The 24,836-nt window shown below is 42.2% G+C and overlaps 1 protein-coding gene across 3 annotated transcripts in view; it reads right to left on the reverse strand.

The window, feature by feature from the left end:
• Nucleotides 1-24,836, reverse strand: part of TENM2 (teneurin transmembrane protein 2) — a 944,724-nt gene that overhangs the window by 36,480 nt on the left and 883,408 nt on the right. For all 3 annotated transcript variants that reach the window (XM_047877002.1, XM_047876993.1, XM_047877010.1), the window contains 5 exons: nucleotides 21,648-21,880; nucleotides 20,257-20,411; nucleotides 18,168-19,042; nucleotides 11,505-11,680; nucleotides 9,794-10,029 (listed from right to left, as the gene is read on the reverse strand). In XM_047877002.1, the coding sequence (XP_047732958.1) occupies nucleotides 9,794-10,029; nucleotides 11,505-11,680; nucleotides 18,168-19,042; nucleotides 20,257-20,411; nucleotides 21,648-21,880 (1,675 nt within the window). The remainder of the gene's footprint in view (nucleotides 1-9,793; nucleotides 10,030-11,504; nucleotides 11,681-18,167; nucleotides 19,043-20,256; nucleotides 20,412-21,647; nucleotides 21,881-24,836) is intronic.

Consider the following 24,836-nt stretch of genomic DNA (forward strand, 5'->3'; position numbering starts at 1 on the left):
TGTATTCAGCAATAAGCAGGGCTATGAATTAGTTTCCTTGTCCACGTGCAGCAGCAGAACTAGTTCCAAAGCTTGTAAGACTCTGTGGTCTTGACTCAAGCCAACCCTTGCTCCAAGTTCCTTAGCTGAATAGGGCCACTGGATTTGCTCTGTAGGCTATCAGCTTGTGTGCTTACCTCTCAGCTTGCTGAGAGGTATATAACCACATTTCAGACATTGCCACCAGCCCCTCTGGCCAGTCAGGATGGGAAATCACATTCAGCAGTGGGTGTGGTTATGATTTAGCTCCCTTGCCTGGGTAGAGTAAAAGGGCCCACTCCAAGAACCTTCAAAATTTTCTGAATAGGCTTTCTGGTTGGTAGTGGCCAGGAGCTATATTAAGCAGTGGGTGGGGCTGTGAACTAACTCCTCCTGTGTGGGCATACCCTCCTTGTCTGGTACTGGTTGTACTTTGGGGGTGATCAGCTCTGTCTGCCTTCCTCTTAGCTTTTCACTACTGGGCCATTCAGCTGCCAGGTGGTCTCACCAGCCCTCCCAGTCAGATGGGGCTGGGAGCCACACTCAACAGTGCATGGGGTTATGGTTCAGCTCTCCTGCCTGGGGAGGGGCTCCAGGGCCAGTGAAACTCCTCATTTGAGGACCTACATCAGGCAGATTTGCACCCTGCTGAGTTCCATGTTAAGATTGCACCAACAATTTGGTTCTGCAGATGAGCTGCTGGTTGGGAGTACTACTTGGGCTCTGTAGGTAAGAACTTGGTCTGCCAAGATTGGTGTGCTGGCTGTTGGCAAGCTTCTCCTTTTGTCTCTATCATAATCAGTTCCTAGGGTTCAAGCCCTGCAGATTCTCCTGTAGTTCTTGTGGGGAAAGACTGGAGTAGGAGCTTTCACAGAGTAACCCACAGGCTGTGTGTGTGTGTGTGTGTGTGTGTGTGTGGCTAGATGTCCCATCTGGTTCCCTTTCACCCCTGGAGGACCTGAAGGCTCAAGGGAGACCACTCTACATGGTGCGGCACTGGCCTTGGGGAGGGACCATGTGGTCAATATGTAGCTGTTCCTCTTAGCCTTCTAATCCAATCTGTCTTGGTCTCTGTGGTTCAGGGGAGTACTTCAGCCTCACCCCCATGTTCTAGGATTGTGTCAGTGGTGTCCTGTCCATTAATAGTTATTTATTCTTGAGAGGGGGAGAGCGACTTACGTCATCATCTTGGTGATGTCACTCTGAGTTAGCTTTTGAAATGTGTAATTTCTATAAAAATGTGCAATCCTTCTAATAATTAAGTTTACTGGAAGCTGAGCCAAGGTGTTTAGGCCTGTTGAGTAATCAAGTATCTTTAATTACTAGGGTACCATTTGTGAAGAGGAGATGCCTCGGCTGTGGGGTGTGGGATGCGGGAGGGCTGGAAAGGCATGCTCAGTACTTCCTGGGCATCTGCCTCCAGTTTAGAGTGTGCAGGAGCTTTAATGTAGCCACACTGTTCTTTTATTCTGAATTAAATTACCCATCTAACAATATTTAAATTAACCTTGAGGCTTCCTGGAGAACATAAAAGTTATTTTGAATTATTTTCACTGCCAGGATCAGCACAATTCCCTTCCCAGCCAGCTTGGTAGGTATTCAGTGACAGAGAAACCAATTTTTAAATTAATACAATTTTGTGTTTGTAAGGAAGCCATTATTTTTAATTATCGGGCATTTTCCTCAGCCTGGCTTCCCCAGTTAATAAAACTCAGCTATTTAGCATGGTTTTTATTTTTGCAGAGGGCGGACTTTGGGAAGTAGTTTCCCCTGTGGAATCTCCTCCCAGAATGTTTTGATCTCACCAAGTATACGCCTGTCACAAGGAGGCTCGTAAAAAACCCTGAGAAAAGGAAATGCTGTCGTCAAAATGGCCCTGCTGGGCCTATAACCAGTGATTCTAACTTAGCTCGAGGGGCAATGACAGGAGCTGGTGATTTGAGAAACATGAAGGAGGAAATTAACACTGGGCTGGATCCCCTCCAGGAAATGGCATTGTTGCACGGCAGGAGAGGTTTCAGATAGACTTGCAGAGGAATACCTTGCCTGTCGTGTTTTGAGTGTGGGAAACCCCAAAAAGGTGGTGGGGGGGGAGAGCTTTCCCATGCCTGGAGGCATTTAAAAGCCAATTTCCTGCCTTGGAGAGTTTAGGTATTCATCTACCCAGAGGAAAAGTGAGGCCAGGATGACATCTTCATTTCCTGTCTGGGTCAGTCCTCTGGGATTTATAAAGCAGCTCTCCCTAGTTGCCATACAAGACTCAATGCTACATTGGGATCAGTGCTTGTGCAGACAAAACAACTTGCTATAAATTTAAGATTAGCTTAAATAATGCATAATTAGAGGGGTAAGCCTCTGCAAACACATTAAATAATGTATTCCCTAAGCAAACATTATTTTTGGATGGCTTGCTGTTTTGGATGATGGTGAGGTGGAAGGGTAGACCTGAATTTGAGCTTCAGTTTTAACTCTGCAGTTTTGACTCTGATTGGCTTTGTCATTGCAAAGCAGTCTTTCACCTTGAATGCCTCAGTTTCCTTATCTGTAATGGCCTGTGAACTGCTGGTGGGTAGGGACTTCCTTTTTCTTAGTGTCCATGTTATTTTTCAAAGTGCTTGGTACTCAGCAAACATTTGTGAATAAGAGGGTTGAATTAGACCCACCATAAGAACCATGGCAACTCTGACGATGTACGGTTCTAATATGGAAAACTGGGAAGAGAAAATGTGATCTCCAAATAACTGAAGGGCTTCATTCCAAAGAGCAATTAGAGTCATTCTGGGAGGGTCCCCAAATCTGGAATTAATAGAGGTTTCAGAGAGTGGATTTTCATGACGTTAACTTAAAATCCCATTCATCAATTCACTAAATATTTACTGAGCACCTATTATGTGCTTGTTACTGTGACCGGCACTTAGGATAGAGCAAGACAATTATGGCTCTTGCTCTCATGGAACTTACAGGTCAGAGGAGGGTAAAGACACATGAACCAACCATGAAAATATTAGTGCTGTTAGGAGAGTAAACACTGGGAAGGAGGGAAGGATACTTAGAACTGGGCACACAAGGACCTTTTCTTACAGGAAGTGCTGCCTCCGTGGGGGCTTGAAGGAGGAGTAAGACTTTACAGGTGAGGGCAGGAAAAGAGTTGAAGAGAATAGTCCAGGTGGGGAGGTCAGCAAGTGAAAGCCTAAGAAGCGAAGGTCCCACACTGGTAGACAACTTAGTTTCAGGTGCTGTGGGAATATTCTAGTAGAGGTGGGCGGTCTGTTGGCATAGATGTGGCAGAAAAGAGAGGCATCTGTATGTAGACTCAGCCCAGGCAGCCTGAACAGACTTGTACCTGTCACCTTTCAACCTGAACTTTCCAGAATGCAAGTATGTTTTTTCCCCCTAGCCTCTAAGGAGGACAGTAGATAGTCCAGTCTGCAGATGAATGCTCCTTTGCACTCACCAATGTGTCAATCTGGGGAGGACTTGTGTATTTCTAAGATCCTTACCAGGGTCACTAAGGGCCTGTCCCTGTGACCTTGCCCCTACCTAGTTTGCTCCAGTCACGCTAGCTCTCTTGCTCAGGATATAAGCAAGAGTTTCTTCTGCTTCAAGGCATTTGAACATGCTGATACACTGGCATAGGTTTGCCTCCCATCCCATGCCTGGAAAATCCCTATTCTTCAGTTCTCAGCTCAAGTGTCATTTTCTTTCTTTTGAAAAATATATTTATTTATTTTGAAAGAGAGCATGAGTGGGGAGATGGGCAGAGAGAGAAGGAAGAGAGAGATAGACTCCTAACCAGGCCCCACACTGTCAGCACAGAGCCTGACGTGGGGCTCTATTCCATGAACCGCAAGATCATAACCTGAGTGAAAATCGAGAATTGGACACTTAACCGACTGAGCCACCCAGGTGCCTCTCAAATGTAATTTTCTTAGTGTGGCCTAATCTAAATCAGATATTCCCTCTTATCTGCACCCTGTATTTTTCTTTATGGCACCCATCACAGTGTCTTTATATTATTTGTTCATTTATTCGATTATTAAATGTTTCCCTTTGCTAGGGCATGAGGGTCTTTTCACTCTTCCAGCACTCCATCCAAAAATAGGAAGTCACCCAAAAGTAATACTTGGTTGGGGAATATGTTGTTTAACGTGTTTGCAGAGGCTTGCCCTTCTAATTATATATTAAGTTGGTATTAAATTTATCACAAAGTCCTGTCTGCACAGGCACTACTCACATTGAGTCTTGTCTCTTTGGTTCACCAATATACACTGAGTGCCTAGTACAGTGCCAAAACTCAGATGTTTGGAATATAAACTATTGGTGCAGGATGAAAGCACTGTGGCAGGAAGGGGCTGGTAAAATTCAGGCTTTCATGATAACTGTGAGTGTTAACAGAGCTGCTTGAGTGGGCTCCATGCAGAATTGCGTTCACAAGCATGTGTCTGCATGCACAGTTGCCTCCCATCTCAGTCCTATGTCACTGTCATTTGGCACAAAGGCAAAACTAACACAAGCCAGTGTGTAATTACAATGTCATATTAATCACATGAAAACCAAAACCAAAATTACTAACTCCCACCTCTTCTTGGGAAGAACACTAATACCACTATCATGATGGAAGATGATCTTAGAAGTGATTTTTCTTTTGTTCTGCTACCTACTCATGTAGTTGTTTCTTACTTCTACAGTCTCCCAGCAAATTGTAATCAGGAGGAAATATCCTAGAGGGTGGTTGTATGCTTCCTTTTCAGAGAGAATCATGCACTAAATCCATTTCAGGAAAAAGCTGAAGTTTTAATTCTCAGTAGAAGAGGAGGTTGGTTTCTGTTCTTCCAAAAAATCTAGAAAAAGACTTTCTGGTGGAGATGCATTATTAAACCCTCAGGGCCAGGAGTTTACCTTACGGATTAGGCTCTGGAGGGATGTAGAATATATTTGGTGTGTGTGTGTATGTGTGAGAGAGAGAGAGATTTAACCTGCTATATTCCTTATTTGGGTGTAGCACCCCATTTCTGTAAGGTTTCCTGTGTTTAGATGTTTTTACTGAGATGTCCATCACAAGATACATGTGTCCATGTGTGACCCAATCCTGGCCAATCATAGATCTGCATCTGTACCAGGTTAGACACCTGGGATTATTACCATTTTTTAAATATAAGTGCTGTGGGAGATCCTTTCCTCTGGGTTCAGTAAGCTAAGTTGATGTCAGCCTGAAGTCAATTTTGGCCAACTCTGTCTGAACCCTCAGTGTGGAAAGGTCATTGGTCTACCACGGGAGAAAATGAGGCCAACTGCCAACAGAAATAATGCTGGATGAAAGGGGACCATGAGAAAGAGAGAAAAAGAGATATCAGCCTGATGACATCATTTGGGCCTTTGGGGACCCATTAGGCAAGACAATGAATGCCCCTTTTTTATTATGCTAGTTTGAGTGTACTTCCTGTCTTTTGCAGTGGAAAGATTCCTGACAGATATAGGGCAAATGTGTTGGTGAACTCATGCCTGCTTTGGGTGAAAGGTGGGGGGTGGGGGGGAATTCACACACTTCTTCTAAGGAGGAGCCTTAAGGAGGCATGTCCTCACCTCTTCTTCATGTATTGTCTGAGTGTCTACCACATGGCACTTGTCACCAGGGATACAGTGGTGAGATGGTTCCTGTGCTCATGGAACTTATAGATGCCCTGATACAACAGTTTCATGTGCTTTTGCAAGGCTGGGGAGAACAGAGAAAGGAGTGTAGTGGAAAAGACTTTCAAATGAGATTACTTGAGACATCCTTAGGAGACATAATGAAAATTATTCTCACATTGAGTTTGGGCCAGGAAGAAGGGACTAGCACTCCAAATTTTGTCGAAGCATCATAAAGTTTTTGGTGGAAGGATGGTCTATATTTACCATCTTACATTAGACCAGCCTATATGGAAATGCTATTGACACATTACTCACCTAAGAGATGTTCCTGACTGGATTGCTGTGAGGAGGGCTACCTAGGTGGCTTAGAATTTCACTGGGCACTGGTCTCTCATGGTAGCTTCACTGGAAATTTTGGTTTCTTCTGAATCCTAGGGAAGCTCAGAGCCTTGGGGCCTTGCATAATTCAACTGGCCAGACTTCCAGGAGCTTGATAGTCCCTGGAAAGGTAAGTCTGTTGTCTTCAATGCTTGATACCCTCAGTTGCTGCACCACAGGTTCTCTGCAAATTCCCTGCTTTCCATGAAGGAGCAACACTTTCTTCCCTATTCCAAGATTCAGGGCTGGGGCTGCCAGAATGCCACGTGTCTGTCATCCTAGTAGGCCACCTCACAAAGTCTAGACAGCCACTCAGTTTCCCAGTCCATATGACTTAGGGAGAGGAACCCTCAAAAGGAGAGCATGATACAGCAACCCTGCTACTTGTCAAATCCTGTTAATTGTGTGTACTAAATCGCTCTCAGATCTTTCCTTCCCTCTTCTTTCTCTCTTTAGTGTTAGTGATTTAGTTCTTTGTTTGGATTACTGCAATTGCTTCTGTGCTGTCCCTGTCTTCCTATCTTGTCCCCTTCTGATCTATCATCCTCCACATCTAAGGAAGCCTGAGAGGTCTTTCTAAGACTACACATCCCAACACATCACTCTGCTAATCAAACCCTGGAACAGCTCCCCATAGTCCTCTTGATAAATGTCAGCCTAGCAAAATATGCTTTTCCATGTGCTGCCTCTGGCCAACTCTTTTTTTTTTTTTTTTTCCTGCACCACAGTGTAACACATTCCCCTTCCCCATGGCCAAACTGAGTTAAGGTTTCCTGAAATGTTCTTCCCTTTTTGGACCTCTTTGTTGTCTCACAGGCAACACTGTTGGTCTCATCACTCCTTCCCTGTATCTTTGCCAGGCTAATTCCCACTGCTCTGCAGAACTGATTCCAACCTTTCTGTATGAGGGGGCAGAGAACCTGCTATGTGTTCAACTCTTTTGGTTTTTTTCTTCTTAGGCACCCAGAAAGACAACATTTCCTAGGCTTCTGTGCAGTTCAGTGGAAACGTTCTCACTAGGGTGGGTGGAAGTGATGTACACCATGTCCATCTCTGCTCATTCAGCCCCTCGTTCCTTCCAGAGCAACCTGAGAGGTCATTTGCTTACTGTGGGGGGGTGGTCACAAGACAGCAAATGCCATGAATCATCATTAGGTCAAGCTGCCTGCCTTATGTGGAAGGTGATGTGGTAAGCTCCTGAGATTTCAGGGCTTATTTATTATCTGGCCTCATCTCATCCCCTCCTGACACAACGAACTATCCAGTGTTCCTTGTGACACTGCCTCTGTTACAGCTTACACCACACTGTTTACATTGGCCTCTCTACTAGATTGCAAGCTCTTTACTGGTGAGGATTTAGTTTTCTCTCTCTCACCTCCATAGTGCTTGGCATATAGTTGGCACTTAGCCCACATCTTTTTAAAAGAATTTATAATATTGGTTTAATTTGCAGCCCAAATGCAGAGGAGACTTAAATCAAGGAGAAAATTTAAAAAAATGTGTTAGTTATACACAGGAAAACAATTACAGCTATAAAATGTAATGTTCTCCTCTAAGAGTCCATTTGACGATGGAAGTCAAGACGGAGTGAAAAGAAATGTCAGGCCTGGAGGTAAGGAGAGAAGAAACTGCTTGCCTTGTGGGGGCCAACAGGTACCTGTGGTTCAGGGGCTGCAAACTTCCCTGCCCTGGGCTCATAAAGAATCTGACAAAAAGGACACTCCCCAGTTCTCTTGATCCACATCCTGCCTCACCTTTCCTTTACACCTTCTTGCAATTGCTTTGCTCTCCTGCAATTTCTAGGAGTTGCTTTTATTTCATTCACTAAACAATTTATGAATTGAATTAAAATAAATGAGATGCAAATAAATTCCAGGCTTTCTCCCTCATTTTCAAATTACATTTTCAGTCCACTCAACCTGTTATAATCTCATAGTGATTTTCATTTAAGAGAGCTAAATGGATATGTGATTATTGTTACAGGAACTAACACCAGACAATTAAATGTTGAGGTGTTGATAGATAAAGCTGTGTTTTGATTTGCATAAACATGATGCCAGCAAATCTAAACCTGGCAGAAATTCAGTTATAAGATTTGCGTGCCTAACTTCTGCTAATTGCCACAAGTACCATTATTAAGATTTTTAATATTCAGTGTTGGGATTATAGCCATTTTATTTTAGGGCCACATTTATCTTTATTTGGAAAACTTAGTCAAAAAGCATAACTGATTTATCAGAGAAAAGGCATGATTACTACTTATAATCAACTTCTACAGTACAGCATATCAAAAATCAATTACACAGGCCTGAAATCCAGTCATTAAGGATTTAGCTACTAATCTCATTTCATTTTTTGTCTTTGGGAAGATAGTGCCGTTTGCAACTTTGCAGATACCAGCGTTGGAAGGAAAACATGGGAGACTGCTGATAACCTAATGTGAACAATGAAACTCCAGCTAGATGAAAGCAGAATCTTAATATGCAGTGGCCTGGCTCTGCAGGGAGGTAACCTGGGCTGGGTGGATTTCAATCCAATAACAGGCAAAAGTTACGCTGATGGTGACACTTCTACTCTTTTCCATTGTTTACTGTCTTCCTAGTGCTTATCTTAATCATAATTATTTTAGTTATTTATCACTGTATTCACTATCTGCCCTTCTTGTCCCTTTCCCCCATCCCTGACTGTAAGCTGCAGGAGGGTAGGCTTGGTGTGTCATATAGATCTTCAGTGCCTGACAAGTGGTAGGTGTTTAGTGAATATGTGAATTTGGTGAAGACTGGGATCCCTGGCCCCCCCCCCCCCCCCCCCCACCATGGGGAAAGAGGTTAGCATGATGTTAAAAATCAGTCAGATGAGTGAGTAGGGCAGGACCCCGATTATCTGGATGACTATGAATTTAAACAGGAAGCTATGGGGCTTGGTGGTTAAGAATACTGGCTAGTGAGCCAGACACAAATATGGAACTGGGACTGAGTCCTGGCTTTGCCATTTTCTAGCCATGGTGCCTTTGGACGGGTTATGTACCTCCCAGAGCCTGTGTTTCTTTATCTGAAAAACAGGGATAACTATCCCCATGTGGTTGTTGAAAATAAGTAAAGCACTTAACATACTGCTTGCCTCACGGAATCCTCAATGAGTATTGTGTCTTTGTTTTTAAAAGAAGTAACTTTGGGGTCAGTTGCCTAGTCTGGGGAAGCTATGGTTTGTTAAAACTTTCTGCTTGGTTAGCTTGTTATTTCCTCTTGGGAAGCCTCCCCTTATCACCTTAGGCTGGGCAATCTCTCCTGCTCTGTGATTCCATCAGGCCCTGGATGTTCCTCTCACTTATCCCATTGGATTATCCTGCATCTATATATTCTACTGGACTGTTAACTCCTTGAGTGTAAAGAGTACATTATAAAATTTGTATTCTTTCAGTGTTCATCAAATTCCTCAGCACACAGTAGGCACTGGCACTCGGTGCTAAGTCGTTTGTCAAATTGGCCAAAGAGTGAAAGTTGAGAAAGAAGATGGCAAGTGTGACAAGAAGACTGAAGCTATCTCTAGCTAGAGCATAAGGTAAATCCCCACCTTGTTTTCTCCTAGGCAATGGAGAGGTTTTCCCAAAGGGACTGGGCTTCTAACTTCTGAGGGAAAGACTTTGTCTTTTCCAGGGAAGAAAGGAGTAATGGAGGCTTGGGACCTAGGAAATTTGCTCAGCTCCTGAGCAAAGGGTGTGTATCCCCTACTGCTTTGTGGTGACAGATAGGGTGGAATCACTTACCCGGAGCTTCCTGCCAAAGATGGTGACTTTGCCTTTAATCTGTTCCTTTCTTAGGCGCCACTCAATGGAATTTAGGCCATTCTCCATGGGCAGGGAGATGTTGCAGCGCCCAATGGTTGGGGTGATGGTACCTGCTAGGACATGGGGCTCACTGTGGAAGCTGACACCCATTCCATTGGCATACATCACCCTCAGGGTACCGTTATTACAGAGCTGGTAGCTGTTCCGCACTTGATCTGGAGAAATGTAAGTGGGGGTGGGGATATGGAAAGAAATTATCCACTCTGTTAGTCATAAGAGAACAGAACCCCTATTTTTATAGGTTTCCATGGTACTTTGCAGCTGTCAGTCTAAGGCTGCCTTCAATTAGCACCCATACAATGTTAAGGTGAGTAGCAGAGATGCTACTGATCCATGGAAAGAAAAACATTATTAATATGTGGCACTCCAGAAATAATTATGCTGTGATATTTTTCTTTTACTCACTGAATACTATTAATAGTACCTTTAAAGATGTCTATTGCCTACACAATTTGTGTCAATCAAATCCCTAATCTTTAACATATGGTAAAAAAAAATGACTTAATTTTTCCCCCCTTTTGCCTACCACCTAACCTGAAGTTGATGGTATAGCTACAGATCAGATCAGGAGAAAAAAAGCAACCTTCTTGCCCCTCATGCTTCTGCTGCTGACTCCACTATGATGCCACCTTTACTTAAGAGAACTCTGAAGAGATTCAAACAGCTTAAGGTAGACTGAGCTAGGGGTGCTGATAACACGCGTTTATCTCCCCAAAGAGAATCTACACTAGTCAATCAGACTTCTGACCTTTTCCTTATCAAAAAGTTCCAGGAAGGAAATGTGAGTCCAAAACTCCTTTTACAGATACGTTTCTTCCTGATTATTTGGGCAAAGGAGTCCAGCTGGGCTGGCCTCTGAGATGCTGACTTTTGGGATTGTGAGCAAATGTGTATCTGTCACTCCTGCAACTGCAGCCATCATGCAGAAAGACAGAATCTACATCATTAATCATTTGGCAGAGCAGAAATAGAGTCATTGAAACAGGCTCTGTCGTGGGATAATAGTGCAGAAATGTCACCATTTATCTACTGAGAGGACACTTTTATCCTCTGACAACGGGCTAGCCCACTGACATTATATCTTAATTAAAAGAAAAATTAATCTGCACAATTCCTTTTCTTGCCAGCTCTTGTGCTTGTCCTGGAATTTGTGTCATGTCAAACAGCAATAGTAACTATGGGGTGGTCAGAAACCTTTGTGATCCCAGTCTTGGCAAGAGATTGCTAAAGGCTTTGATTCCAGGACAATCAACTCAACAAACAAGTGGCACCAGAATGGAGCCAAAAAAGGAAGAGGTGAACCCAAGAGGATAAATAGCCTTTGAGAAGCTAACTCTGTGTGTTGGGTTAGTGGGGAGTGCTGATGATGGAGAGGTAAGAGCAAGTGGGTATGACAATTGACATTTTCAGATAAGTATGTAGACATTCCTAAATTCCTGGACATTTCGTTTAGTATAGATGACATTCTTCTGAATCTGATTAAGTCATTTTCTATAAGACTGACCTCTTGTAGAATTTGTTTTCTGTGGACACTTGAGTAAAATAGCAAGGTAATAGGTGTTCCATGGTTCTGGAGGTCCTCCCAGGCTTGCCTGGGGTCTGTGGGTGAGTTTAGTGGGCAGGGGCTTACCTTGTACCACCGTGTAGGAGGCCTCCACTGAAGACAGATTGGTAATGACAGTGACATCATCATCACGGTTGGAGTTCTCAATGTCAATGGTGATGGATTTCTCCATTTCCCGGTGCAGACTGGTCACCACCCCCGTGGGGCGTGTCACATTGGTCAGGCGGCCCTCGTGGTCATAGCTGGAAGACAGACACACTGGTTGGAAGCACAGTTACTCGAGCTGAAGGCTTTCCCACCACTCAGAACCTCACAAGGCCAGAGAGAGGTTGGGAGGTAGAATGGCTGGGTAGTGTATCACACAGAGGCTCCTTGTCACAATCAGCAAGACCTGGCATTGGAGACCATCTATGCTCATACAATTTCATCTCACTTGCCACCTCAAAGTCCTCTGGACAGTCAACCTAGGCCAAATATCACCTCCAGACCTTGGCTCAAGCACAGCAGGTCTGGCAGCCTATCACCCTTTCTCTGGTTTTATAGTCTCAAACTAACCACAGCTCCCCAAGCAGCCTTCTTAGACAGTTTTCCCAATGAATTACTTGACGTCACCCAAGTCTACGTATACCAGTGATCAAGTTCTGCTGCTAGAAAGTTGCCTGAAATTGGGCCCTTCTCCTTTATCTGTATGTCATCTTTACTTTTTTCTTGAACTGTGGAATTGTTTTTTCTGCCTCCTTTAGCAAAAAGCCTTGCTATTCCACTTGGTGGAACATTTTCCCACTCTGAAAGTTTCATTGTAATCAGAAAGCTGGACCTTCCATATGCCCAAGTAAGAGACTCTTTTTAAGGTCTGAGCATAGAGGCCTTTGAGCTTTCCCAGATGATATCTGTTACTAGAGATATCTGTTACCAGAGAGGGGAGGAAGGTAGAGGAAAGAAGGTAGTTTGCTTAACCTTTAGGTGTGACTCCCTCTGGACTGGGGACAAAGGTGGTAAGTTCTCAGTGATGGAGACTGAAGCTTGTACAGCATATGAACAGAACCATTATGGCCTATCTGGCTTTGTTGCTTAGAACTACGGAAGCAAATATGGATGGAAAATGGCTTCAGAAAGACAGTAAGTGATTTGAGAAAACATGATAAGAAATTTTTGCTTCCCGGGATGTTTGAAGGCAGAGAACAGAACCACATTAAGCTGGGTGGCCAGTTGGACAAAGGGAGGGAAGAGCTTTGAATGAAGGGCCCAGCATTTGGCTCTACCCTCATCACTTGCCCAGGGCACTAGGCAATAGGTGGTACAGATATTACACTAACTGGACCACTATAGACACAGGTGGGAGTCAGGCCCTCCAGGTCAAAGGGACTCCCTTTTGTCTTCTTATCTATTAAAGAAACTGCCTCTCAAAGATGTTATTTACTAATAGTGACAAATTTGTTAAATGATTAGGTAGATAGCTACCTATAAAGCCACAAAAATTGATGACAGTGATTTCTATCTATTGGAATGAAAAAATGTATATTATTGAGTGGAGTATAAAAATATATTCCACGGATAGTATAATGAGTATATATAGAAGAAATTGTCTTAAAATATAGACATCACAACATTAAGGGTGGTTTTTCTACCTGTGTTTGTATGTTCCCCTATTTTAGGAATTATTTCTAACCAATATGCCTGACTGTTAGGTTTTCTGATTAGAAACAAAAGGTATTTAAATGAAATAGTAAATGCCTAAGAGTTGGTTTTTTTAAAAGATAAAACTGACCAACCTTAAAAGACAAGAGTTCTCAAAAATCAGAGATGTTACAACTGATATGACAGAAATACAAAAGATCATAACAGATTACTACCAAGGAGTTTCAATCAGTAATCAAAAGCGTTCCAACAAACAAAACTACAGGGCCAGATGGCTTCACTGGTGAATGCTACCAAACATTGAAAAACTTATTGATAGAAATCCTTCTCAAACTCTTGAAGGAACTATTCCAAACTCATTTTATGAGGCCAGCATTACCCTGCTACCAAGATAGGGGCACCACACAAAAAGAAAATGAATATCTCAGATGAATATAGATACTCCAATATATTCATATTTAAATCAAATACAGAAAATAATATTCAATAGTACATTGATAGATGTATTACAGGGATGCAAGGATGGTTCAACAGATGCATAAAAAGCATCTGACAAAATCCAACACCCATTAATGACAAAAACTCTCAACAAAGTGGGTATAGAGGGAATGTACCTCAAAGGTCATATATGACGGATCCACATACAACACCATACCCACTGGTGGGAAACTGAAATCTTTTCCTCTAAGATCAGGAACAAGACAGGACAACTAAGAAAATGAAATGCATCCAAATAAGACAGAAGTAAAACTGTCATTATTCGCAGATGATGACTTAACGTAAAAACTTAGAACCAATAAATTTAGTAAAGTTGAAGAATACCATTGTGTTTCTATACACTAAGAACAAACTAGCAGAAAGTCAATCCCATTTACAATTGGATCAAAAAGAATAAAAAAGCTAGGAAAAAATTTAACAAAGGGCATAAAAGACCTCTTATACTAAAAGCTATGACATTGATGAAAGATAGTCCATTGTTCATGGACTGGAATAATCAATGCAATCCCTAACAAAATTCCAATGGAATTATTCAGAGAAATAGAACAAATAGTTCTAAAGTTTGTATGGAGCCACAAAAGCAATGTTGAGAGAAAGAAACAAAGCTGGAAGCATCATGCTCCCTGATTTCAAACTAAATTACAGAGCTATTGTAATCAAAACAGTAATCAAACAGTTTTTATGAGCATAAAAACAGATACACAGATCAATAGAGCAAAATAAAGAGTCCAGAAATAAACACACACATATATGGTCAATTAGTTTACCATAAAGGAGCTAAGAATATACAATGGGGAAAGGACCGTTTCTTTAATAAATGGTATTGGGAAAACTGGACAGCCACATGCAAAATAATGAAAATGGGCCATTATCTTACTCGATACACAGAAATTAACTCAAAAGGATAAAAACCATTAAACTAGAAGAAAATATGTGGTAAGCTCCTTGATATCAGTCTTGGCAATTTTTTGATTTGACACCCAAACCAAAGGCAACAAAAGCAAAAAAGATGTGGGACTGCATCAAATTAAAAAGCTTCATAGTAAAGGAAACCAACAAAATGAAAAGGCAACCTACAGAATAGGAGAAAATATTTGCAGATCATATATCTGAAAGTTTTAATGTCCAAAAAATATAAAAAAAACCCTCATACAATTCAAGAGCAAACAACCTGATTAAAAAATATACAGAGGATCTGAATGGACATTTTCCCAAAGACGACACATGGATGGCCAACAGGTACATGAAAAGGTGCTCAACACCACTAAGCAATGGGAAATGCAAATCAAAACCATAATAAGATATTACCTCACACCTATTAGAATGTCTTTTATCAAAAAGAAGTAAGTGTTGGTGAGGATATGGAGAAAAGGGAACCCTTGTGCCTTGGTGGTAGGAATGTAAATTGGTGCAGCCAGTATAGAAAACAATATGGTGGTTCCTCAAAAAAAAAAAAAAAAGAATTACCATATAATCCAGCAATTCCACTTTAGGTATCTATCCAAACTCAAAAAGATATATGCAGCAGCCCATGTTCATTGCAGTGTTATTTACAATAGTCTTGATATGGAAACAACCTAAGTGTTCATCAGTGGATGAATGGATAAAGAAGATGTGGTATATATATACATTCAGCCATAAAAAGAATGAAATCTTGCAATTTATGACAACATGGATGGACCTTGAGGGCATTATGCTAAGTGAACTAAGTTAGAGACAAATACCACATGATATTATATGTGGAATCTTTAAAAAACCCTGAACTCATAGACACAGAGAACATGGTGGTGGTTACCAGAAATGGGGGATGAGTAAAAGGGGTCAAAAGGTATAAATTTCTAGATATAAAATAAATATGAGGATGTAGGGCCACTTGGGTGACTCAGTCAGTGAAGCGTCTGACTTCGGCTCAGGTCATGATCTCACGGTTCATGAGTTCGACCCCTGCATTGGGCTCTCTGCTGTCAGCACAGAGCCTGCTTTGGATCCTCTCTCTCTCTCCCTTTCCCCTGCTCATGCTCTTTCTCAAAAATAAACAAACATTAAAAAAAATATGAGGATATAATGTATGGCATGGTGATAGGTAATAGCACTGTACTGCATATTTGAAAATTGCTAAGAGAATAAATCTTAGAAGTTCTCATCACAAGAAAAATTTTCATAACTCTATAGTAATAGATGTTAATTATACTTACTGTGGTGATCATTTCACAATATATACAAACATCAAATCATGTTGTACACTTGGAACTAATATATATCAATTTTACCTCAATAAGAAAATAAAACACTTCTAAGGGTTTGCCTATGAGGTGCCTGATGGAGTACTCGACAACAGACAATATCCTCAAGTCCCACAGTCAAGCAGGGACTTGTATGAGGAGTTTGTGGTCTGGGATCCAGGCAAAGATTGAATTCCAATGTACCTGGACACATACAATGGTGCTTATGAGAGAAGTGGTAGAAACTGGAGATTCTACACAGAGGAACAGAAGTTTGGGGCTGAGGCCAGGATCTCAGGGGTCACAGGAAGAAAAACATGTTCTCTCTAATTTTCAAAGAAGAGTAAGTTTCCTACAACCGTGCTTACTTGCCCAGGGAGTATCTTCAGATTCAGGTCTTTTTGCAAATAAGTCTACACATAGTTTCAAGGTGCTATGAATTCCTGTAATGGGATCTCAAGGCCATTCAAGGGAACTACTACAGCCTTGGACTGTGTGGGGCTGAAGGTTGCTTTTGACTCATTTATTCAAGTATTTACTGAGTGCCTACTATGTGCCAGGCATTGTACATGGCACTGGGGGCATGACTAGAAACAAAATGGATGAGAATCCCTGTCTCCATGATGTGTACATGATGGGCAGAGTATGTCAGATGGTAACAAGTGGCAAGGATTAAAATAAGGGAGAGAGAGAGAGAATGTGTGTAAGAGTGGTTGTAATTTTAAGTATGGTCCTGTGCCTTTCAGGGATACAGGCTACTCTTCTCCAGATGATCATATGTAAAAGTACCATGAAACAAAAAAAGTTCACCATCATTTTAGGAGGAACAGGAAAACCTCATGCATTTGAACCCCTATAATGGACAATTTGATAATAGGATTTACCTACACTATGAAAAAGCAGCTCTTCAAAAGAGAAAAAAAATCATGCAGTTTCTATGTAACTTGTGAACACTTTTAAAAAGCGTACTGCCCATATTGTTATTAAACTAGGGACCCTTCCTGGAAAATACTGTCCCAGTTAGAGCTAACGTCTAAAGATGTACCTGAGGCTGAACTTCTTTATTATAGTCTCTAAGTCAGGCCTAATTCAGACTGGCCTTCTGAGAGTGACATTGGTTTGTCCTCAATCAGATAAGGCAACATATTGTCTCTGAAAAGCATTGGTCTTTAGGTAGAACTGCTAGAAAGGAAGGTGAAAATCTATGAGGTGTTTGGGTTACAGTATAGCTTTAACCTAACTTGGTGTGAGAGTTACAGATGGCACTAAGATGGTGCCTTAGGGACAGTGTCACTGGCTGGTAAAGTTTGATCAAGTCCCAGTGCCCTGGAGGATGCTAGGATGCTTCAGAAATCTGAGAAAGACAGCTTTGCCCAAAGAAAAAAAGAGCAAGGAAAAGCAATTCTACAACGCAGTAAATTTCCAGCAGGTGGCAACAGCTTCCTTTGCATGCTCCCAAACCCATTTGACTACCAACTGGAAGTGAACATTCCTGAATCTAGAAGTGGATCAACAATAGGGTCTTCTGTTCTCTCTCTTGTATCCCATTCCCTCTGCCGACAACCTCTACCCAACTTACTAAGTTCTCGGCCAGCAGCAACACCTAGACAGAAAGCAAACAAGAACTCCAAATACAAGTAAGCTTCACTGTCAAGGAGAGCCAGATACTTATAAATTCCATACCAGACTTAGTGGTGACTGGGGGAATCACGCCTTAGAAATTTTCCCCAACCAGCATCCCACTGGTTAATACCTGCAGCAGCAGGCAGTATGACCAAGCGCTGCCTGCAGGAGTGATGGAAAACAGCTTTTTGGCAAAACAAACAGTGGGACTATTAAGTATGAGATAATTGTTAGGGGAAATATGACCAGCTCTCACATCTTTTAATATACCTAGCACTTTATCTGTATTGATCTGCTTCTGCTAAAGAGGAAATTCAGAGTTTATCTACCTGTCTGTGCAATCAAGTGTGTTGCTGGACCTACTGGCAAATTACAGGAGTCCCACCAGGATCTTGCCTTTTAGATTCTAATTTCCGCACCCATGGCAAACATGAATAATCAGCAAAGTTAATGAACACTTGCTCTCCCAGGTGCTGTGCATGTCCAATGTCCTGAAATTGGAGGGGCAAGCAGGCAATAGGAATTGGAGCTCTTGTTAGGATGTTCTCTGAAGTTCAGTATCAGAGACCGAACAGTGCAAATCACTTAGAAGTCAGGGAGAGGGGACATGAATATCTTGAGGCCACAAGTTGACATTAAAGTTAGTCACATTAATGTGACTAAACAATTCTAAAATCTACATGGACAATCAATCCTGCTGCAAGCTAAGGTAGGGTACTTTTAAGAAATGCTTTACAAATGTACTTACTCATAGAAAGTTGTCCATCCTGTTTCATCACTCTTGGTGGCTAGGAGGCCAGTGTTCCCATCGTAGGTCATGAGGCCAAGCTCCAGATTCTGTGTGGACACGACTTTGAGACCTCCATTGGTGCCCACGGTGAGGGTGATGATCTGGTTGTCAGGCATGAGCAGGTGGCGGGGCATGCCACTACTGTCCCGACGGATCTTTAGGGAATTCCCATTATTGTCAATCAATTCGGTGACATCATTGTCAGCACTATATGTGAAATTGTACAAGTACTCCCCTGTCACCAGGCTCACGGTGTACTGGTGGATGCCATCAGCGTTGAAAACATACAACTCCTGTTCTCCGGGGGATGCAGCCTCATACTGGTTGAAAGCATTAAGAACAGGCTTGTTTTTGCTGACCGCCCTAATCCGAATATTTCCAAGATCTGCGATGTAGATGGTACCATCTGGAGCTACAGCTAAGGATGATGGGGAATTCAAGATGGCATCAGTCGCATAGGCATCGTCTCCTGAGTAGCAGTTGCAATTGACATCATTTTTGCAGTCACAGTCTGAGGCTGCCCCAGCTAAGAGGCAGATCTCCCCATTTGTTGTTACCTGGCGTAGACGATTAATCTTCTTCTCATCGGTCTCAGTGATATAGAGGACCCCAGTGTGAGAAATAGCAATGGCACTGGCTGACTCCAGAGCGGAGTGAATGGCTAGTTTGCTGAGTGAGTAGTCAATTCCAGGAACCTGGCAATGCATGGGGCGTCCTGCAATGATGCTGACTTGGTGATTCTCAGTGATTCGAAGGATGACGTTGTTCTCAAGAACATACAAGGAGTTGTCCATGGGGTTGACAGCAAGGTCTGTTGGCCACTCCAGGCGAACCTGTGGATGACACGGCATTAAAGAGCAGCCTCTAACATGCCCAACATTGAACTGTAGGGCACTTATACTGGTTTTATGCAACTGGTGAAAAAAAACTTTCTTTTTTAACCACACTGTATAAGAAGTACCCATCATCAAACCACTTGCCCATTGCCCATGTCGAGTGTACACAATGAAGAAGAGGCCAAGTAACAAACATCTCCTATTATATCATCTGCTATAGCTGGAGGAGGTCACCAGCTCTACTCTTGATGTTCTTCTCAGCCCCAGATGATTGGACCAAGGTCAGAGTCATATATAGTTGGACAAATAATTCACTGCACAAGGGGCTAAAGTAATTCCTTCTATCCTCTGCTCATCCAGCCATAGGCTTAAGGAGGCTATGTTCATATAGAGGTGGAACTTTTATCTCATACACAAAAGAAGCCATGCTGTTTGGAAGATGGCCCTGACCCAAGGGCAGCCAATGCACAGGCTGGCTAGTGAACTACAACTTGGGCATTCGCTTGAAGAAATGAACTGGACCTTCTCTGCAAAACTGAAATGAAAATCTCTGGGGCAAGTTTTCAGTTTGTTGTGGAATTTGAGCTGAAATTAATGAGGTTGATTGAAGGTTGAAAAGGCCCTCATAGGAAGGGCAAGCATATATTCCAGGTTGCTTGAGGATCCATATAATAAACATCATTTTCTCCTGCTGTCCATTTAAGTGAGCCGCTGTTCTCTGCCCCCATAAGAACTCATACTAAAGGAATATCACTTGGAGGAATATTGTAGAGGGCTCTGCTCTAGTTACTACTTCACAAAGTAAAGGTTTATATAGTGAGGATGCAATCATTTTAGATTAACAGTGAAGTTCTGATTGACATATAACACAGTATAGTACATTCTCAAACCTGCAATAATGATGGAGAAGAGAGGTAATTACACAGTAACTCCTACCCTGTAATCTGCCACGGCTGGAGTGTGTCACTAGCTACACTTTTTGAGCTGAATCCCACCCTCCCCCTTTCCTTTCTCTCTTGCTCTCTCTCTCATTCTTGTCTAACATTTCTCATTCCATTTTGCTGCCTAGTTCATCTCAAGCCTTCTACAAACCACCCTGTAATCTGTATCTATATCTCTTCCTCCCATTCCACTTTCAACCCAAACAGGCTGCAGGTGAGAACTTCAGGCCAAGAACCAGGTGTGGCACAGTGATGAGAAGTAAATCCCACCTGGGCCACATCCATGCTGGAGTCACAGCTCAGTGGCCGGACAGCAGTGAGGTCATTGGAGCCCAGCAAAGTGGAGATGATTCCATTCTGGTCAACCTTCCGGATCATGGTGGCATCAACAAAGTACATGAGTCCGTTCTTGTCCACTGCAATACCTGATCAAGACAAACAGCGAACGTGTGTCTCTTGACAAGGAGTAGGGCTTGTGGGGGTGGAGGTGGGGATGCCCTATTGGGCATTAGCTTCTTGATCTTCTCGAACTCGGGAACATACTGGATGGATTCGCAGACCCAGAGCAGTGGCTCTCAGCTTTTTAAGGTAAAACCCTTTCTCATAGGCACTCTGTTGAGATCTGCATAATTACTAGGGTGCTAGCTACATTACCACCCAATTGAAGAATGAACTTTGGGCTGCAAATGAACCAAGACTGCAAATGAATGAATGGGGAAATAACTTGGCATCTGCTCTCTTTAGAAAAGAAGTTATTTTCCAAGTTCATTGCTTGAAAAATTATTGGTAGTAAATTACTTGAATAACCTTCACAACTAATTACAACAATGAGGTTCAGAAACAATGATTCCTGTAGTCACAAACTTCCAATTCAAAATATATCCTCCAGGAAACATTCTCAATTAAGCCTTGACTCTACTCGGTACGCCCTGGGGGAACACCTGTTCTAGCACTCTCCTGGTAAGATGCAGACAGTGGCTTCTATTTCTTTGGCACCTTCACCCTAGTGCTCATGCCCAAGGCCATTCATCCTTAATCCATATTGCCAGATGCTTTAGTGATAGCTAAAAATGTTAATAAGAATTGGGGCTTCAAAGGATCAATAGGTCTTTATCCCTAAGTATCTTTGGTCCTTTTCCAACAGAGATCCATCGGTTCTAAGAACACCTCCCCCCTAATCCCAGACTCTTGGAAATTATACCCATTCTTAATTGCTACCATTTATTGGGCATTTACAAAATGTCAGGCTCTGTGCTTATGACTATGTACACTATTGTCTAACATAAACATCTGGGAGTGGTTGGAGCCCCCCCCCCCCCCCCCCCACTGGGCTCTGTTCTGTCTCCAGCCCACACAGCTGTCACTCTGGCTCATGGAGCTAATATTTCCCTCTGATTCTGTGACTGGCAGCATTCAGAAGTCTCCAGGAGCAATCCAACCCACTTTCCGTTTGTAGCATATGTGGGTGATGAAGTTTACTTCAAATAAACAATTTTTTTAAATACTCACCCACACACCAAAGCAATCTATAAGAGTTAAATTATTGTAGAGAAAGCTGTATTTGTGACTGCCTGGACTTAGTTCAGTTCCAGTTAAGAAGAAAGACAACCTTGTGGCAAGGTCATTCTGGAGGAGGGGTTTTCTTCTTTTGTAACCTTTACCTCGAGGGCTCATCAGGGTTGCATCCACAGCCTTCCCCCCATCTCCACAGCGGGCTTCATCAAAGGGCAAGCACTGCTCTCCAGTCCCTGCCACCACTTCTGAATTCCCAGCCAGGTCTTTAGCTCCACTCAGAGACTTGACTCGGTAGATTCGCCGACTGTTGGTGTCAGACACGTAGAGAGAGCCGGACACAGGGTCTACTGCCAAATAGTACTTGTGTGCTGGGTTGTTGCTTTAGAAGAAGCAGAAAGAGAAATGAGAAGGGGCTATGCAGCTGGTCTACTGGATCAAAGAGATGACAAAAATCCTGGTAAGACTCTGTTTCTAGTGTCTTTCCACTTTATTGAACTGGAAAGAATCTAGCATAACAACCTAGTGTTCTAACATATCATGGCTCTTAGCTATTTCTTTTAATTGGACCTAAGCTCTTCATGCTATTTAGAGAGTTCATCCTTTCCCATCATACTAAAATACTATTGCTTCATTTAGCTGGTACAAAAGATCCCAGTCTGGTCCTGCTTTTGTGTCAGTGTTTTGTGTGTATCAGCCTTCTTTATTTTCCCCCATGGGTTTGATATATTTCTCAAGTGGGATTGAGGAACACTTCCATGAGACAAGGTTTTCTTTTAATCCATGCTTCCTTAATGTCTCCAGGGCACTAGATCATTAATACTAGGGCAACCTGGAATTTTCCTGACTTTCTGATGGGAGGCTCCCAGATCGATCCCTAGTCCTCAGCCTCAGGTCTTCTCTACTATTTCTCAGTGTGGATATGAATAAAGTTGGCATTTTAAAAAAATGATATTTTGCTGATATCACATCCAGAATCTATATTACTGAGGGAGAAGGTACAGTTTTAATATTTTATGTAATGGTGAGGTCACAAACGTGGATGAAGAGCTGCTAGGGCCCTAAGTGACACTAGACGTGTTTGTGAGAAATGTAATAGGAAGGCACTATTCCTCAGAGACCTGGACCTCTTTCTCTGCCATGCATCTAGCTGCCCTATATGTTGCTGATAAGGATAGGACTAAGCCACAGGAAACTCTAAACTCAGTGTGACCCAGCTGGTGACCTTAAGTCTTTTGGCTGTGTTGGGTCCTAGACTGCTTATTTGGATAATGAATAAATCAGATCATTTCTCATGTCCCTTTTGGCTCAAAACCCTACAGTTTCTTCCCTTTGCAGTGTCTGTCATTTGTTGGAGGTTGAGACCAGAATAGGTATTCATGCTATTCCTATACTGGTTATTAAATCACCACCTCTAGGTTGCAAACAGTGAATGCCTCTCTGCCTTAGGATGCCACATGCCAAAAATCAGCATAGGCCTTTTGTTTTTCAGTTATTTCTCAATTGTAGTTTGGAATTATGGGAAGAAAGGGGATGGAAGAGGTGAAGGAAAGGTGAGGGTGATGATAGTGTTGGATGCATTTGTTCTGTAGACATTAGCTGGTAAATTACTAATTAAAACACCCCCATTTGGATTCTTCCTTGATTTAAGGAAGAAAAGAACTAGGAAGCTATTTTTAGGAACAATTTGTGAGTCAAGACCATCTTTAATTCCAACTTCTCCTCAGGTTGCTATTAAGACACATAATTGAACTAGAAGTCAAGGTCTTTCTAAAATTCCAGCCTAGATAACTAGTTTAAAAGAGTAGGCTACCAGGGTTCCATTCCTTTCCGTTCCTTTCCTTTCCTTCCTCTTCCTCTTTCTCCTTTTCTTTTCTTTTCTTTTCTTTTCTTTTCTTTCTTTCTTTCTTTCTTCTTTTGCTACTAAGTCTTTAGAGAATATCCACATATGCAAATTAGGGCAGAAAGGGAAAACTTCATGCTATTTTTTTAATTAGATGCTGTACTTTGTTACCGAATGATAGTAGCTGGCTAGCATCATGAGCAGAAGGATCAGGGCACCGCACATCTGTGCCTATCTGTGAGCAAGATAATTAATTCCGGACTTTCTTGGGAGCCTGATTCAAAGAGCCTTTTCAAAAACTCTGGTAGAAGAGCAGACAATTAAGGGTGTGAGGTCAGTTCTTGTCGGGGTCTCATTCTTCCCCATGGCCTCATACTTGCTCCAACCAAGATTCTTACAGAGAATCTCAGGTATGGACAGCCCATACTTCCACATTTGTGGCTACGGTGAAGGTCAAATGAGGTATGTGAGTTTGAACTGGGATGTCCTTTCAGGGCATTGTAGATTTATTTTTGCTTGGCCCAGTTGGGGTGCCTATAGGCAGACCAGTTTGGGAGTACCTGAGGAAGAGGCAGAAGGTGCATACGCATAGCTTTTCCACTGAAGTTGATGATCTTATACAACTTGACTCCATTTTTGTCTAATTCTCACCTAACATCAGGAAGAAGCCCCTTCCATGTTTCATTTCAAGAAGTGAGGAGAAACATTCCCTTGAGTATTAAAATACATTATTTTGTTTTTCTCTCTCCTTCTAAATAAAAAGGTCACTTTTCTTCCATTTCAGTGCAACCTTGGGACAAGCTGGAGTTTTCCTAGCTTTGTAATGGGAAGCTCCCCAGAGCCATATGCACAAATATGTGTGTTGTACACTCCATATGTGAATTTCACCAGTATGGTTTTAAATGATAACCTGGAGCAGTTGAATGACAAAGGCTATTTAGACAAAAGTACTTGGTCTACACCCTTCATACTACTTAAAAGTGATTTAACTGCATGAAAATTCCCAATGCATCTGACTGTTGGATTCATTCTGACCAGCAGATTGGCAATTAACTTGTTTTTTTTTTAAATGACCATATATCCAGGGGAAAAAATCATTAATGAGTTGAAAATGAGTTTTTGACCCGTTTCCAGTTCATTAAAGCTTTTGTGAACCCAGTCCAGCATTTACAAAAGCCAGAAGTTTGCCTCAACTGTTTAGCCCAATTATGGACCGCGCTGAGCAGTCAGGATAAAAGTTCGCTGAGGGTTCATTATCTTGCACTTGCATCTCCCGGAAATTCTAATTACTGTCAGCTTATTTGGTTGCTTTTTGACTGCATTTCATAATTGCTAAAGCTTATCATATCCACAACACACAATTAGCACATAAAAAAGTTACTATATTTGGTACATAAAAATACACAACATTACACAAGAAGCACAAAACAAAAAGCAAACACAAGGAAGCAAACGAACCATATCAAATTATATGGGAAAGAGTTCTTCGTCTTAC

The sequence above is a fragment of the Prionailurus viverrinus genome, chromosome A1 (genome assembly GCF_022837055.1).
Source record: "Prionailurus viverrinus isolate Anna chromosome A1, UM_Priviv_1.0, whole genome shotgun sequence".
Classification (NCBI taxonomy): domain Eukaryota; kingdom Metazoa; phylum Chordata; class Mammalia; order Carnivora; family Felidae; genus Prionailurus; species Prionailurus viverrinus.